The sequence below is a fragment of the Myotis myotis genome, unplaced genomic scaffold, assembly GCF_014108235.1.
Source record: "Myotis myotis isolate mMyoMyo1 unplaced genomic scaffold, mMyoMyo1.p scaffold_m19_p_1, whole genome shotgun sequence".
In the NCBI taxonomy this organism is placed as follows: Eukaryota; Metazoa; Chordata; class Mammalia; order Chiroptera; family Vespertilionidae; genus Myotis; species Myotis myotis.
Genome location: NW_023416313.1, coordinates 33,022,647 through 33,040,380, shown reverse-complemented (window position 1 = coordinate 33,040,380; position 17,734 = coordinate 33,022,647). Strand labels below are relative to the sequence as shown.

Below are 17,734 nucleotides of genomic sequence, written 5' to 3'. Positions count from 1 at the left end.
TGCGGAAACCGGTTTGGCTCAGTGGATAGAGCGTCGGCCTGCGGACTGAAAGGTCCCAGGTTCAATTCCGATCAAGGGCATGTACCTGGGTTGCGGGCACATCCCCGGTGGGGGATGTGCAGGAGGCGGCTGGTCGATGTTTCTCTCTCATCGATGTTTCTGACTCTCTATCTCTCTCCCTTCCTCTCTGTAAAAAAATCAATAAAATGTATTTTAAAAAAATAATAATAATAATTTAAAAAAAGGTTAACTGTATGCTGTGTGAATAAAAAAATTTGTGATCAAAACTAAATCACCAATTTAAAGGAAATAAAGAGAACAGGGAAATGGAATCAGCAGAATTCAGACTAAAAAACTGTACAGGACAAATAAGAAGTTTCTTCAATAAAAATAGGGAAATAGAACCTGTAAAGACAAAATGACTTAAAGGCCATATCAAGCAATTGCAATACGTGGATCTTTTTTGGATATATCAAATATTTATATTTGTATATATTTTATATTTACTTTAATAGGGAAAATGTGAATGTTGAATACTCAGTGACACTGTGGAGTTATATTGATTTGGGAGGGTGTGACATTAGCATTATCATTATTTTAGGGGTGCGAGTCTATATTTTAGAGCTACATGCTGAAAATATTTACAGATAAAATTTGATGATGCTTGAGATATGCTTCAAAATAATGAGAGGATGAAAAAAAATGAGAGGATGAAGTAGACAGAGGTAAAGCACAAAGACTTGTTGATCCAACTGGTGAAGCTGAATGATGAGTATATAAGGGTTTGTTGCAGTATTCTCTATGTGTGAAATGTTCCCATCATAAATATATATATATTTTTAAGTTAATGAGAAGTTCAATTCCTCCATCTTGAAAAATAATGCCTGGTAATAGGTTTTCAAACAACCAAGGGGATAGCCTAGAGAAGTTATAGGTCCCCTACTTTTTTTTTTTTTTTTTTTTTTTTACTATTCCCTAGTCTCAACTGATAGCAAACTTAAACAAAGCCTATTTAAATTTAGGCCCCCAAACGTCTCACCCCAAACAATAGGTGCTAACCAATGACTATCAATGATGATTACACTAGAGTAAACACACACACACACACACACAAAAAAAACAAAACTCTGACTTAGAAACACTAGATCAGTGGTTCTCAACCTTCTGGCCCTTTAAATACAGTTCCTCATGTTGGGACCCAACCATAAAATTATTTTCGTTGCTACTTCATAACTGTAATGTTGTTACTATTATGAATCATAATGTAAATATCTGATATGCAGGATGGTCTTAGGCGACCCCTGTGAAAGGGTCGTTCGATCGCCAAAGGGGTCGCGACCCACAGGTTGAGAACCGCTGCACTAGAGCCTTTCCTCAACCCTAGAGCAAGTACTTTCAAGCAACTGATGTTATTTCTTACGCACCCCTTACTTGTATAACTAAAGCTGGTAGCTTCATCAAAATCCTTAATTGACATCATCCCTTGCAGCTGAGGAATCCGCCTTACTGCCATCTCTCAAGCTATCCTGAATGTTCTTCATCTCAGTTCCTTCCTAACAGTACTAAAGGCAGCAGGAGTCCTAACTGCATGCCCAACAATTGACAGACAAGGACCTTTCCAGTCCTGAGTAATTCAAGTGTCAACTGTTATTTGGGGAGTCAGTCCTTGATTTGAAACTGAAGAGCTTATCATTCATGGGCCCCACAAAGGCTACCCTGAAGCTAAAATGGAAAAAGTCAGATGACGTCAACCTGGGCCAGCTAGTGACTCAACCTGGGCCAGCTGGTGACAGAGGAGAGATGACGCATGATGCAGACTATGACTGGCGGTGGCTGAATGTCACTTTGTCAGACACAAAGTGCCATGGGTCGAACCCATTATGAAAACCAAAGATGGTCAGATATTAACAAGACGAAGATGAAACCATTTAAAAGGGAGGTGCAGACCCTCCTGCCCTTGGAGACATACTGAAGAGTATGAAGCCTGGACCCCTGAAGCATCTCTCTCAGCTGGGAAAGGCGTTCTGGTATTTTCTGAGGAAAATGGTTCCAAACACACCACTCGGGCACGTGACATTCCAGGCTCCCTGACGTCCTGAACGTGAAGACGCCTGTCCGTGCTCCTGACTGCACACACTGCACAACCCCCTCTGGGGTCCCTCCATCAGAACACCTGCCCAAGGAGCTGCAAAGGCTGGAGCAGGACAGCTGAGCAGAGGGAGAATGCCCAGCCTTTCCCAGGGCAGGACCCGTGGCAGAAAGATTCAAACCTCAAAAAGCTCCTGCTGAGTCCCTGCCCGTCTCTCTCCTGTCCCTGTTGCCTTCTCCGGCCCTTCTTTCCCATCTTGAACCCAGTCCCTCCTGAGCTGAGAAACCCAGCCTTTCTCAGCTCCCTTCCTTCATTAACCACAATACAGAACTGAAATAAAGCTAAATTAAGCTGCTTTCTATGAGACCCTAGGCCAGCGGTTCTCAACCTGTGGGCCGCGACCCCTTTGGCGGTCGAACGACCCTTTCACAGGGGTCACCTAAGACCATCCTGCATATCAGATATTTACATTACAATTGATAACAGTAGCGACATTACAGTTATGAAGTAGCCACGAAAATAATTTTATGGTTGGGTCACAACATGAGGAACTGTATTTAAAGGGCCAGAAGGTTGAGAACCACTGCCCTAGACCTTCTATTTCCCCCCTTTCTGGGCTCTTTGTGGGCCTGGGCTCATGAAAGGAAGGGAATTCACTAAACCATAAGCCCCAAGAGGACAAGGATGTTTGCCTGGTTGCTCGCTGCTATAGCCCCCCTGATGCTTCAGTAAGTATTTGTGAACCCACCGATGAATTCCTGGTATTGGGTCAGTTTCAAAGAGACAAGAAGGGACCACAGAGTGAAGCTGTAAATCACTACAGATGCATGGCCAGCGCTGGTCCAGGTCTCTGGTAAGGACAAAGAGAAGCTGGGGGCCCTGCCTTGGGCTTGCCTTACCTGATGGCAGGCACACTTCCCCATCCATACGTCCACTCCTGGGCCAGCCTCTCTGTAGAAGGCAGTCATTCTGAAACTGAGGTGATCGTTCTAAATAATGTCCCTTCAAAATGTTGGCATGTAAATTAGGCTACACATTCCGAACTACTAAAAAAATGCATAAGCCCTTCTACATATGCTAGTTTATTTTAAAAAGCAGGAGGGGGGGGGTGGTCCTTTTTTATGAAACTCGTGCATTTTAGTCAAGCTAAAAATGTGTCTATTTCCCTGCAGTAAATACACCAACTACACTAAAATAAGTAGAAAAACATTTAAACATCCCAATTAACCATTTTCAAGTGGCTATTCTAAAGACATATTTTGGATTAAGAAGCCTGCTTTAATTTAACAACAAAAAAGCCTAAAGGCAGACCTGTGTGGCTTTACCAGGCCATTTCTTAAAGTGAAAATCTTCCCCAGGTACATATTCAACATCAGCTATTAAAAAAAGAGAGAGAGAAATCTACATTGCGAAAATTACACTGGAAACACATCTAAAACATTTTACAAGCTGAAAATTATTATCACTCTACAAGTGCCCATAGTCTTTCAAAATGGACTACTCCTCAACTTTTTTAAAACATTAAGCCTTGTTTTCTTAAAAACACTCACTAGCCCTAGCCGGTTTGGCTCAGTGGACAGAGTGTCGGCCTGCAGACTGACGGGTCCTGGGTTCGATTCCGGGCAAGGGCACATTCCTGGGTTGTGGAGTCGGTCCCCAGTAGGGGGCCTGCAGGAGGCAGTCCATCAATGATTCTCTCTCATCATTGATGTTTCTATCTCTCCTTTTCCCTTTCTCTCTGAAACCAATAAAAATATATTTTTTAAAAAAACACTCACTAGCCAAATAACAAATAAATAATGCCACCATCCACCTATCACAATTTTAAAATCCACCAGTTTTCCCCAGAAGCCAAATCTATGTTAGATCCTTATCTATAAATACTTCCCTCCAATAAAGAGACACCAAATCATTTCCAAAGTTCTTTGTGATAACACCTCCATTGTTCTACCTCTGCTAAGTAATTCCTCTGCTTAAGGCTCTACAAAGGCCATTATATGTAAATTACTGGCAGCCCTGGGTTGTTTGAAGTTTTAACACCCTCTGACATAACCTGACTCACCTGGGGTAAACCCAAAGGCAGCTAGCTGGATGGCTCACCTCACTAAAAACTTAGAAAAGGAGTAAGGGTTTCTTCTCAGTTCATTTTCCTTATTATTTTTCCCCCTTGATTGTGAGCAAGGTTTTCCTTGGCAAGTGTCATCACTCACACCTTTTCCTGAAATGATAGGCTTGTGCCTCCCCTAGCCTCTTAGCTGCGAGCAGTAACCCGTGTCCCTAATTACTTCCTAATGCAAGCCTTTGTGAACCCAGGATAGAGTCTTAAGATGTCCTAAACCACACGGCCTTTATCAAGGGTTGGGGGTTTTGCTTGTTGCTGGCTTAGTTTGGGTGGGGGGGGTGGGGGGGGGTGGGGGGGGTGGGGGGGTAGGGGGGATGGAGGGTGGGTGGAGGGGTGGGGGGGAGGGTGGGTGGGTGTGTGGGTGTGTGTGTGTGGGTGTGTGTGTGTGTATTTAGCAAATGAATTTATGCAGACTGGTACATACCCCGCTTATCATTTATCTAAATATTTAAAATCTGTTAATAAGTAGAGTCAAAGTTCATCTATTGCAGTGGTTCTCAACCTTGTTATGGGGTGAGGCCACAACATTAGTAATAAAGAAACAGAATTTCCGGAGGATGAGGCCCAGAAATCAGGATTTTAAAAAGTTTCCCAGGTGATTCTAATGTGCAGCCAAGGTTGAGAACCACTGATCTATTGCCACTATCAGATGTTGAATCTACAAAACCTGTTATTTCAGCTGGGAGTGAAGGGGTAGGCAGGGTGGGCACTGTAATTCGCCCTAAACTTAAAAGTAACACAAAGTACATATTCTGGAACCTGCTCTGGATTTGAATTGAGCATATAATCTAGGTAAAACATACAAAAGTATGATCTTTTAAAGTGTTTCTGAGTAAGCTACCAATCAACCACATTACAACTACGACAAATTGCATCACAGATGGCAACCCTTCTAATCAAAGAATTTTCCTTTAAAAAATCTTGTCTTCTGGGGCAGTTTAAACTACTCGCATTTTGTCCCATTCTTCACTCACATACTACAAATATTTGAAGACTGTCATTCACTAAACCTTCCTTCACCTTATCTACTCCAGGCTTAATAAATCCAATTTCTTTAAGTTGCCTTCAAAGGCAACTATTTCCCAAAGCTTTAATTAACTCTATGTCCTGTTCTATATCCAGAATGTCCATTTTATTATCTAAGGAAACCTATAAACATACTTTTTAAATGGCCTAACGCAGAGAATACAGGCAGGGTTGTGTCTTCCTGATATGTATTCTTTTCATGAAAATTTACTTTTTATTATATCACTGCTGCACAACACACAATTCTTTTGTTCCTTTTCTTTTATTTTTTAACATGCAATTCTTTATAATCCCTAAATCCTACCAGAGAGCCATGTTCCATACCTCTGGGGTTTAGCTTTTATTTTTTCATGGACCTGACCCTAGGAAGAATTTCACGCGTGTCTACCACCTGCAGAACTGCGTTTCAAGTCCATGCAGCCTGTAAATAACCAATGAAAAAACAGCAGAGTCCAACATCAAACCCTTCCACCACCACAGGGCTGCTCCCTCCTCCTGTTTTTTGTTTGTTTGTTTGTTTCCATTAATTCCACCTCACCACCAGTTCTCCCAGTTATCCACCCTGCAATAACTCCCGTTCCCCTTCCCTTGATCTCTTTAGTCACTAAAGTTTAGTGCCTGACACATCCAAGGTGCCTGTAATATGCCAACTGAATTAAGTCTGCCACCTTTATCTTTCTCCCATCCCTTATGTGCTCTCTCCTTTCCAGGGCCCACACCCTCACACCCAGGCCCTCACTCCTTCATCTAAAGCAGCGGTTCTCAAGCTGTGGGTCGAGACTCCTTTGGAGGGGGTCGAACAACCCTTTCACAGGGGTCGCCTAAGACCATCGGAAAACACATATATAATTACATATTGTTTTTGTGATTAATCACTATGCTTTAATTATGTTCAACTTGTAACAATGAAATTGGGGGTCACCACAACATGAGGAACTGTATTAAAGGGTCACGGCATTAGGACGGTTGAGAACCACTGATCTAAAGAGTCTGGTCATCCCTGGGCCCAGTTCCCCACCAACTCATTGCCTTGGCCATGAGCTCCACCACCCTAAAAGAGGCCCCTCAGAAGAGAAACTCTCCCTTAGGTATCTGTATGTTCCAGTTCACAGCAGCATTATTCATTATAGCCAAAAGGGGGAGGCAACCAAGTGTCCCTTGGTGGATGAATGGATAAAATGGGATATGTACATACACATACATCTACATACAGCAGGCTACAACATGGATGAACCATGAGGATATTACACTAAGTCGGCGATTTTCAAGCTTTTTCATCTCATGGTACATAAACAAACTATTAAAATTCTGCGGCACACCAAAAAAAACATTTTTTGCCAATCTGATAAAAAAAGGGGGGGGTATAATTTTGATTTATTCACACCAGATGACTTTTGTTGTGTTAGATGTTGTCACTTTTTTTATTTGACAACCTAAGGAAAAAAAGGTCAGTGTCCCTGACTAGTCAGGTATTGCATATCTTAAAAATTCTTGCGGCACACCAGCGTGCCTCTTGCGGCATACCAATCGAAAATCACTGTGCTAAGTGCAATAAGCCAGTCCCCAAGACAAATACTGAATGACTCCACTTGTATGAGGTTCCTAGAGTATCCAAATTCACAGGCAGAAAGTAGAATGATGGTTGCCAGGGGCTGGGGGAGGGAGAGAACAGGGAGTAATGGGTACAGAGTTTCAGTTTTGCAAGCTGAAGCGTTCCAGAGACTGGCTGCACAACTATGTGAATGTACTTAACACTACTGAGCAGGACACCTAGAAATGATTAAGATGGTAAGCTTTATATTATGTGTATTTTACTAAAATTTAAGCACACATCCCTTCCTTAGTCTCAGCTGCCCACTGGGGGTGTCCAAATTTCCGGCACATTTGCGGAGAGGGCTTACCTGGACGGAATGAGGGAGCGAGCAGCCCGGTACCAATAACACAGGCCGAGGACCACTACTGAGTCACCTCACCCTGGCCTGGACCTCAAACCTTGTTTTAGAATCTGGACCGAACTCAACACTAAATGTTCCCCGAAGCTAAACCAGAGTCTTCCCCTCCAACTCCTACCCCAACCTTCACACCGAGAGAAAGACTGGACAAGCCGCAAATAAGATCTTAATGTCTCGCTCTCTCTTTCTGTAGCTTTTTCCAATTGAAGCCTCAACTACAGACACTCTGCCCTCTCTCTTTTAAGGTTTAGAAATTAATCTCAAATGTTATCTCCCACATGGACACTTTTACTGATCCCTGATCTCTAGCACCCACCCACCAAGACAGAAACACCTCCCCTCTTAAATCTTGCCCGAGCACTTTGCACTTGTTTGTATTTTATTTTATTATTTTTTTCATTAAAATGGTTTTAATGTTGACATTATTGCAGGAGGCCTCCTCCCTGCCTTGGCTCACCTCCACCTTCCCCTGCCTCCCCCCCCCCCTTCCTTTCACTTCTTAAGACACCAGTTCTACTTTGAATCCTTGGCTGTGTTCTTACCTGTCCCTCTCCCGTCCCTAGCCAGTTCCTGGAGTCCCTGCAAGGACCAAGGCATAGAGACTGATAAATCTTTGTTAAACTGAATCCGAAATGTTTACTGAGCATTTATTGCATTCAAAGTGCTTTGCAAGAGCTGGAGAAGCGGAGAGATGTTAAACCAATATTTACTGAGCACCACTCAGTGTCCAGCCTGGAGCAATGGACAAGTTCAGGGTGGCCCCTCACTCCTAGGGAAGGCAGTCACCAAAAAGCCGACCTCAAGGAGCTTTCAAGGTTAATAGGGCTCCTGGAACCCAGGAAAGCTACACTTACTTATTCACCTTGAGAAAATGGCCATGTACAGACCTTTCCCCTCCTAAAGTCTTATCTAGTAATCTGTATCCCCTTTCATGGAAAGCAGGTCAAATAAGGTTAAATAAAAAGCGAGGGAGAGAAGTATGCATTACTACAAACTATCGGCTTAAAAAAAAACAAACAACCAAACAAAAAACTAGACATTAAATGTATATGCTTCATTTTAATACCAAAACATACTTCTAGATAATCTGGTTTTAAGCCATTTCCATTTTTTTATAAGAGATAAAGCTGAGAGAGGAACATAAAATCAGCCTCACGGTGCAGTACCCTGCCGTCCCTGCGAGGGGCACTGTGCTATGCCCGTATGTGGGTAACTGTCTACTCCTTTCAGTAGCCCTGTGCCACCATGCCCATTTTACAGATCACACACCCGGCAAGTGGTGGAACCGCATAAAATCCCAGGTTGTCGATTTCAGAGGCCAAGCTGTTAACTAACTCTAATGCCACTGGCCCTAAATATCAATTCAACTTAAACTTTAAAATTTGCAAAACTGTTGAAAATCTAGCTGACAGAAAGGTAGGCAATGGAAGAGATCTAACACAAGTGTGTCATAACCAAAATGTAAGCATAAGATGAATGGAAAAAAATCACCAGGTATAAATGTTTTCATTGGAGAAATCTTCTGGTTCCCCCACCCCGAGATCTGTTCAATCTCTAAAACTAGTGCTTCCCAACTGTTATGTCAAAAGCTGTATAAAACTCAAGGCAAAAATTAAAGTTTGTTCCGTTTTATAAGCTGTCAAGTTAGTACTTATTGGTACCTGCGTACGAGGATTATAAAGAGAAGCAGTCAAATTCTACATACTAGAGGAGTTTACGCATGTGTTAGGTGCCTGTCCTATCCCAGATCCTGTGCCAAGCATCTTTACAACAATCTCTTTCTACTCTGCAGGGCAATCATATTAGTGAAGACATTATTCCCATCTTAGGGATAATAATAATTCCTATTTTGCAGATAATTATGGCTGACACATATTAAGGTTGTACTATGAGCCTGCCGGGCAACACCATTCTAAAAACTTTATATGTAGCAACACATTTCTGGCACAGAGAGGTTAAGTAACTTTCCCAAAGTCACACAGCTAAAAAACTAGGATGAAAAAGTGAAGTTCAGCAGGTTAAGCAACTTGTTCTATAGCTACAAAACTGGCAGCTGCAGAGCCAGCAGACTAATTCAAAGTTGTTCCACTCCTCGGGCCTGTGCTCCTTCTACTAGGGAGCTGTGTGGTACCCCTGGGCTTACCAGGGCCCAAGCTAAATGCCTTAACGCCCAAGGACTGGCAGTAAAGAGTGGTACTGCCTAGAGCAGTGGTCGGCAAACTCATTAGTCAACAGAGCCAAATATCAACAGTACTTCTTCAAAATAGACTCGCCCAGGCTGAAAACCGACTTCTGAGCATGGGCCACGATGTTTCAATCGCACTGTACGCGCGCCCGCACGTGGTATTTTGTGGAAGAGCCACACTCAAGGGGCCCAAGAGCCGCATGTGGCTCGAGAGCCGCAGTTTGCAGACCACTGGCCTAGAGCAAGCATGTCAAACTAGGGGGGCGGAGGGGGGGGGCCTACATGCCTCGTTTAGCAGCAGCCGGCGGCAAGTTTGACATACTTGAGCAACCTGAAGAGCACAGGTCTTATCTAAAGGGGCAGTTTGGATATAAATTCTCCATATTTTTTAAATATCGCCTTTTAAATGTTTTCTTAAAAAGCATCATGTAGGCCAAACAAAACATGTCCATGGGCTATCAGCTTACAACTTCTCTTTATTTATTAAGAGTCTAAAGTCCAAAGATGAGCCGTCTCATGTCCAAAGTATCAGAAATCAGAGGGGCTAAGCCAGGCTTACAAGTGCCCTCTCCTTTCAACAATGATTTATCCTACAAACCTTTACCTGCGGTAACTCCCTTGTAGGCCCCTCCCCACTCTGGATTTGCAGCCATGAAAAAAAAAAATCCAAGTTACAGAGATTGCATATGAAATTTTGCTTAAGATTCCTTCAAATGTCTTTCAATTCCTTTTTGTAAAAGTTACCACACATGAATACAACAAAATAAAGCACTTCCATGTCCTAACCTGTCGATTGTTAAAACTAAATTCATCCTGGAGAAAATTCACTGCCTTTGAGGGGTCCCCACACTGCAGGCCAGCTTCAAGAACTCCATTTAGGAACACTGCAGCTCATTTCCTGCTGTCCTTCCTTAATCAGCTGGGGGAAGACTTGAGGAAATGAGTCAAAATCCTACGAGCAACTTCTAGTGGCTGTCAACAACAGCAGCAAAATCCATCACCACAACAACATCTGTACATGAACGTGCTCCGAGGGAAGCCACAAAACACTTGGCAGCTTCCCCCACAGAATTTGTTAGAGAATAAAAGCTATGAGTGGTAGCCTGCCCTCACAGCTCATCTTGCTCATTCAGGGTAAATGGCACAACACCGTTACCCCTGACTAGGGTTTTACTTTTCACAAGTATGCCGCAAGTTTAGAACACTAAGACCATTTTTGTTTTTTGGAATGGGGGATGGAAAATGGTTCAAACCGATGCCATCATTTTAGTGACAGCTTATCTTCCTTTCTGAGGGACTAACCGCAGGCCTCAGTGCTGATTATCTGGGGAACTGACTGATCCCCAGCCAGTTCCTCCAGCTGTAAAATGGTAGGGATGATGCCCCAAGGGCTTGTTGTTGAGAGGACTGGAGATGTCAGGAAAGGCCCCAGCACAGAGCTGGGCACACCGTTCCCAATCGTAGATCAACAACGATGTACCATACGCCTAAAGTGAATTTCAGACGCCACAGAAAAAGTGTACTAATGACAGGGCATACATGATTTATAAAACCATAACAACAAATGTGTGGGTGACTGGGAAAGGCCGGAGTGGGGATAGATGACTTATTTGGTTCCCTTTATAAGGCCATCATATTATTCCCAACAGGATAATCATCCAGAATGTGTGCAGCTGCTGGGGATGATCTATAGTCTTACACCTGCAGGAGCGGAGGGAGGGGAAGGCATGATTCACTACTCCTTGCAGGTTCATCCTGCTGGGCACAAGAGTTGTAAATACTTGAGGGAGGGGAGAGGATGAAGGATCCTGTGGAGTTTGACTGTAGATGGGCACATGTGGACTGAGGAGAGGGCAGCACACAAGCCACATGTCCCTGCTTTAGCCAGAGGTAGACTGGGAGGACACCACCAAATGGTCCCTGTGGCCAGGAGAAGCAGAGGAATTTCAAGGAGGCACAAAGGAATCGGGGAAAGGGGTCAGAGGAGGTGTAGAGTCTACCCCGAGAACCCGGGAAGAGAATTCCAGACCCAAAAAATCCTTTGGGATGTGGCTGCCTCACTGTCCTCTGAGGGCTCCCCAGAATTGAAGCAACCTGCCAAGGGCACACAGCCAATACCTCGCCGAGAAAAGAAAAACCAGAGGGCAGCAGAAGGCTTTGTCACTACACCACACTGCCCCCGCCTCCTTCCCCAAGGCAGACCTTAAAATTCCCTTTGCCAAAATCTATTGGATGGCGCAGGCTAATTATGAGGAAGAAGGAAGCAATTAATTCATTTCGTTTTTTTAAAAAGGGAACTATTCTGTGTGGTTTGTCTTTCTAGTGCCCTCCTGGTGGTTCAATTCACGTATCTTAACTGAAATTTAAAATGCCAAGACACAAAGATGTCAGGACCAAACGTGTCATTTGAAGCTTAGGCGGTCAAATACCTCCGGAATCTGAGCCCTGGCTCCGGATCCCTCCGACCTCACCAGGGTCCAGACGCACGGCCTCTTCCCCCACAGGAAAGCCCTCACAATGCCTTCTTGCAAGATCGGGAAGCAGGAGGCTGCATCTTGAGACTTTATGGGAAAACTGAGCAGCAGTCCAGGGAGCCCCACAATAGTTCATAGCGATGCTTCCTTTGGAGCCCTTGGAATTCCAGCTCAGACTCACTTTCTAACCTTACATCATCAGAGTAGCCTTCACGTTAAACAGACAAACAAAAAAAAGTGACCTGGGAGAGAGCGGGTCTTCCTGGGGTTGGCAGGGCGACCTGCACTGACTCACGCACCAGCGACACCCAGGAAAAGGGTTAGAGGGGGCAGGAATCTGCTCGAGGGCTCCCAGGAGCCTGCCAATCCTTCTCCTCCACCTTAACACCCAAGTTCCCAAGCGCATATAACCGGATTTTCACAACAGCTTTAACATCCAAGATTTACTGAAAGTTCCATTCCACCTCCCACCCCCACCCCCGACCTCAAGCGGCTCTTAAGTAGTACAGGTATCACGTGGGGGGGGGGGGGAGGTGTAGCAAATCTCAAAATCCCCAAACAAAACGGACCTACAATTACAGGTCGCAGACACCAATTCGAGGGGCTCGCAGAGCCCCGCCTGCCTGGCCGGAGACTGTGGCCGGGCGCCGGAGACAGCCGGGGTCAGGGACCGAAGAGTCCCAGCGCTATGGCCCTGCCCGCCCCGAGAGCAGGCGGCCCGCGCTCCGAGGCGCGCGGCAAGAAAGAAACGGCACCTCCGTAGAAAGGGGCGAGCCTCCGGCATGGGATTTCCAAAAGCACCAAGTCTGCAACCTAGCGGCTGCTTGCTATACACCCTGCCCAAGTTGTCCTTGTAGCCGCCACCTCCAGGTTCGCGGGGTCCGGCCCCAGAGCTACCCGCCGCGCGCGCGCCCCGCGCAAAAGCATAAGCAGGACACCGCAGCCTCCGACTCGTGTCCGCGGACGACGCAGCCAGCAAGAGACGGCAGCGGGTCGGTCCCCAGCTCTGGGGCACAAAGAACGGCCGCGGTCAGAAAGCAGCAGCCACGGAGCAGAGAAAAGGCTCTCCAACTTTCCCCTCGGCGCGGCTGAGAACCTGCGGGCCGATGCTCCCGTGGGCTGGTCACACACGCTCAACTTTTAACAAAAGGAAGCGACGGCCGCGCCTCGCACGGCGGAGATAACGCTGGGTGCGAACCCCCGACCCGCCCGCGCGCCCACGGCACAAAAGCAAACCCCAAACTAGTACGCAACCTGCGCCCTCAGCCTGCACCTCGCTGACGCCTAAGCCCCCCGCTCGCTGCCCCCACTCCCGGGAGACCCCAGCTGAGCACCCCCACCACCACTGGCTGGCGGTTCCTCGCGCAGGTGAGCGAGGCTGGACGCAGGAGAGTTCCAGGGTCGCCTCGAATCTTTCCGGCGGCTGTAACGCACGGGCACTGGGAGCCGGGAGCCACCTCTCCCGAAACACCCCAGCGAGTTGGAGCTCTCCGGGGCACAGGCAGCGGAGGGGGCGCGGCCCCGTGGCCGCCGCGCTCGCCCACCTGTCTGGAGGCCGAACAGAAGGAGCAGGACGCCGAGAAAATCCCAGGCGCCGCGAGCGCCTCTCATCGCGGTGGCTGCGCTGGGACCTGAGCTCCGTCCCAGGTTCCAGCTCTCGCCCGAGTGCACCGCGCGCGGCAAAGCCGAGCCCCCAGAGCCGCGAGCGTGAAGAGCAGCCCCTCCTCCCAGCGCCCTCCCCCTGCGCGCCGGCCACGCCCCTTCTCGGCGCCCCTCCTCGCCTGCCCTGCCCGCGGCCCTCCCTCGCGCCCAGATCTCGCTCCCTCCGTCCGCTTCTGGCCCCGGTTCCCTTGACCCGTTTAATCCCCGGGGGCTGAGGCCGCGGGGAGGAGGAGGGCACGCCGGCATGTGCTTCCCGCTCCCGACCCCCAGCCCTTCTCTCCACCTCTCTCCCCTGCGCTGCGCTCCGGCCGCCAGAGGCGGTTCCCGGGCGAGGGGGTGCTGCCGGCTCGCTTTGTGAAGCTGGGCACCCAGCTCACATTAGGACACGGCCCGCCACCTGGCAGGTGCTCCCCAGACAATAAAGGTCGGCCGCCAGGCCCTCGAGCGTGCTCCAGGTTGTTTGCTGCTGGCGGCGAAGGTGGTGCGGGGATCAGATTGGATTGGGGAAGGGGGTGGGATTGGGCCTCGATATTCTTCTTCATTCCTGTTAGCCCAAGGGGACCAAGAGGACACCTGGCACCGCGGTGAAAGGCTGAGCCTGAGCGCATGTGATTCTTTATGCTCAGTTTCTCCACCTGCTCCGTAACCTGTATGAGCACAGTTGGTTTCTATTGGTCCGAGCGGCCTCCGCCCAACAAGCTCCTGCTGAGCCATTTTTGGGACGGGGTTTAGCGTGGGGGAGGGGTGCCTTGGGAAGTTTGCTCCGGGAGCCTGAGTTTTTAAACCCTTTTGCACTAAAGTCTTTGCTAAGCCCTCTGGGCGTCTCTCTCTCTCTCTCTCTCTCTCTCTCTCTCTCTCTCTCTCTCTCTCTCTCTCTCTCTCTCCTTCCCTCCCTCCCTCCCCTCACCTTTCGCATACAGTTTCTTTGCCTCTCTATTTGACTGGGACTGTTAGAGGGTTGAGGATCTCAGGGTTCCTCTCAGCTGTACCAAGAGCAAAATTATTCTCTTAATATTCTCAGTAAAATGATTCTCTTAAGCCAGGTTCCACTGCCTAGGAAGTGTTTTATCCAAGGCGACAACAGTATCTGTATAGGGTTTTCTAGTTCCTTCTTACGCTGAATATTATTTCATGCTTGTGGCAGCTTTGTGAAGTAGAGCAGATACGTTTATTATTTTAGTTCCAAAAGTGACCCCACAGCTAATAGAGGGGAAACCCAGGCATTTAAGACTGACTTCAGGTCTGATGAGCTTTCCCAATGCAGTCTAATAAACAAGTAAAACATCCCTTCAGAGAACTTAAGAATGGAAAATAAATGGGAGGTGCCACCTGAAAAAGCAATTGAATAATTTCGATACACCTAAATTCTTCTCTAAAGTAGCATCCAAAAATTATAACTAACCAGCCCCCCCACTTTAATATTGAAAGCTCTCCTGTTTGATGTTAATAGGACCTAAGTTGGTTTAAGAGAAATGATTTTTAAAGCTAATCGCTTAAAAATTATCCCTAATTGATCAATATGTATGATTGCTTCTATATAAATTTATTTATTCAATAAGTATTTCAGTTTCTACTGTGAACAAGGAGGCACTAGGCACTGAAAATACCATTGTTAATAGATAGATGTGGGCCCTACCACAGTCTTTACAGTCAAGTGTGGGAACCCACACCCCAATGTCCTAGCAAATGGTTCAAATTATACAGCTGTGGGAGAACTGAAATTCAAAGTTCTCTGTTTGTGTTCTGGGCCATTGGACCATATCTCTTAGGATGGCAGAGATAAAAGCTACCACTCAAAGCAATCAAAAGTTTCTGGGATCTTGATTTATTTCTAAAATCCATTTTGTAGTGAGGAAAAAAAAAATCACTATGAGTTAAAATATCAACAATATGCCTGAGAGAGAAAATTTACAATTTTCTTCTTCAATCAACTGATATTGGAAAGGATAAAAAGTCTTTTCAGAAAAGTGGGTGAAAAGAGACCATATTGCAATTTAATTCCAGGCAGGAAACTATCAGAAAAAAAAATACCAGAATAGAGAATTAAACAATGCTGGACTGTCTTTCATATTCACCATTCAACAAACCTCTATTGAGCACCTAGATAGGCACAAGACCTACAGCAATCACAAAACAACGTCCCTCCCTAGCAGATCACACTGGGGGGGGGGGGGGGAGCAGAAACTATAATATCCGCTAACAGGACTGGGGTGCAGCCAGTACACACCAAGTTAGCCATATCGGTTAGAATATTAAAGTCCTTGGGTACTTATTAGAAAAATGCCATTCCCCTAATATCTAAGTGTCCCCTCACTCCAACCCCTTTCTTGAGATACCCCAAATCTCCTCAGATCCATAAAGGTTTAATGCCAGGTCCAGGAGAGGGCTTCCCGTCCCTGTGCCTTTAGGGTTATTAGCTATTTTTAATAATACTCCCTGCCACTATGTACTAAAAGAAGGCATCTAGGAGGCACTATGAGTGAACTGCTATGGGAATGAAATAGTTTAGATCATGTCCAACAGAAACATTTGCAATGATGGAAATGTTTTATAACTCAGGTAGGGTGTGTGGGCCCAGTTCTGTACCTTGTTTTGTGATAGCCCTGGACCCTTTCATGAATTATACCTTATATTTTTTATTTTCATAATCGTATTAATTCTTTTTTTAAAACAACTTTTTAAAAAATATATATTTATTTATTTTTTATTTCAGAGAGGAAGGGAGAGGGAGAGATAGAAACATCAATGATGAGAGAGAATCACTGATTGGCTGCCTCCCGCATGCCCCCTACTGGGAATGGAGCCTGCAACCCAGGGATGCGTCCTTGACCAGAATCCAACCAGGGAACCTTCAGTCCACAGGCCAATGTTCTATCCACTGAGTCAAACCGGCCATGGCTAACTGTATTAACTCTTGATTGGAACTTGTAGAAACCTAGCTCAAACTGACTTAAGCAAACAAACAAGAAACCTAAAATGTGTCAGCTCTTATAACTGGAAAGTCCGGGAATGATAGTGTTCCAGACTTCCCTAGATTCAGGAACTCAAGGTCATCAGGCCTTGAAAGATGTGTGTGTGTGTGTGTGTGTGTGTGTGTGTGTGTGTGTGTGTGTATGTGTACGCATGCATTGTTGGAGACCAATCTCTGTACTTTCCTGTATTGCTTCCCTATACTTGTGTACACTCAAGCAGCTCTAGGCTTATAGCTCACTAGTGACCCGGTGCACAGATTCGTGCACATTGAAAGGAAATTAATTAGAAGGTGGCAGGTGGGGCAGGCCTGGGTGAGACAGGCCAAACACGTCCTGGAGCCAAACCCCCACAGTCCCTCCAGGGCCAGCTGCACCTGGGGTGACACCATGGCTCAAAAGGCGTCTGCAGAGTGAACGGGGTCCCTCCGGCAGGTGGGATCCCTCAGGTTGGCCTGAAACTGGCTTTCCAACATCCCCAGAGGGGTCCTGGAGTGCAAGAGGGCACTCTGCAAAGTTTCTGTAGTATAGGGCAGTGATGGCGAACCTTTTGAGCTCGGCGTGTCAGCATTTTGAAAAACCCTAACTTAACTCTGGTGCCGTGTAACATATAGAAATGTTTTGATATTTGCAACCATAGTAAAACAAAGATTTATATTTTTGATATTTATATATTTAAATGCCATTTAACAAAGAAAAATCAACCAAAAAAATGAGTTCGCGTGTCACCTCTGACACGCGTGTCATAGGTTTGTCATCACTGGTATAGGGTGTGGAATGCAAACACAAGTGTGCAGTAAACCAGATTCGGGCCAACGGTGCCCCAGCAACAACATAACCCATGGCCAAAGATGGAATCGTGTGGCCTGCAAGGAATCGGACTTTCTCCTCTCTGGTTTCGGGGTGCATCACCCAAGAACTGCCACTGCCAAGTCACTGCAGCTCAGAAGCTCCTGCGTTGAGCATCTGCCCCCTGGTGGTCAGTGTGCATCATAGCAACCAGTGGGATGGAGGGAGGGACACTTAGCATATTAGCTATATATATACACACACATATATATATACATACATATATATATATGTTAGAGGCCTGGTGCACAAAATATTCATGCACATGGGGGGGGGGGCGGGATTGTCCCTCAGCCCGGCCTGCTCCCTCTTGCAGTCTGGGAGCCCTCAGGGGATATCCAACTGATGGCTTAGGCCAGGGGTGGGCAAACTTTTTGACTCGAAGGCCACAATGGGTTCTTAAACT

The 17,734-nt window shown here is 46.3% G+C and overlaps 1 protein-coding gene across 10 annotated transcripts in view; it reads right to left on the bottom strand.

Annotated features, from left to right (window-relative positions):
* Window positions 1–13,540, bottom strand: part of KIT (KIT proto-oncogene, receptor tyrosine kinase) — an 81,277-nt gene extending 67,737 nt beyond the window's left edge. For all 10 annotated transcript variants that reach the window (XM_036334134.1, XM_036334209.1, XM_036334151.1 and 7 more), the window contains exon 1: window positions 13,393–13,540. In XM_036334134.1, the coding sequence (XP_036190027.1) occupies window positions 13,393–13,459 (67 nt within the window). In that variant the 5' untranslated portion in view covers window positions 13,460–13,540. The remainder of the gene's footprint in view (window positions 1–13,392) is intronic.
* Between the last annotated feature and the right edge of the window lie 4,194 nt (window positions 13,541–17,734).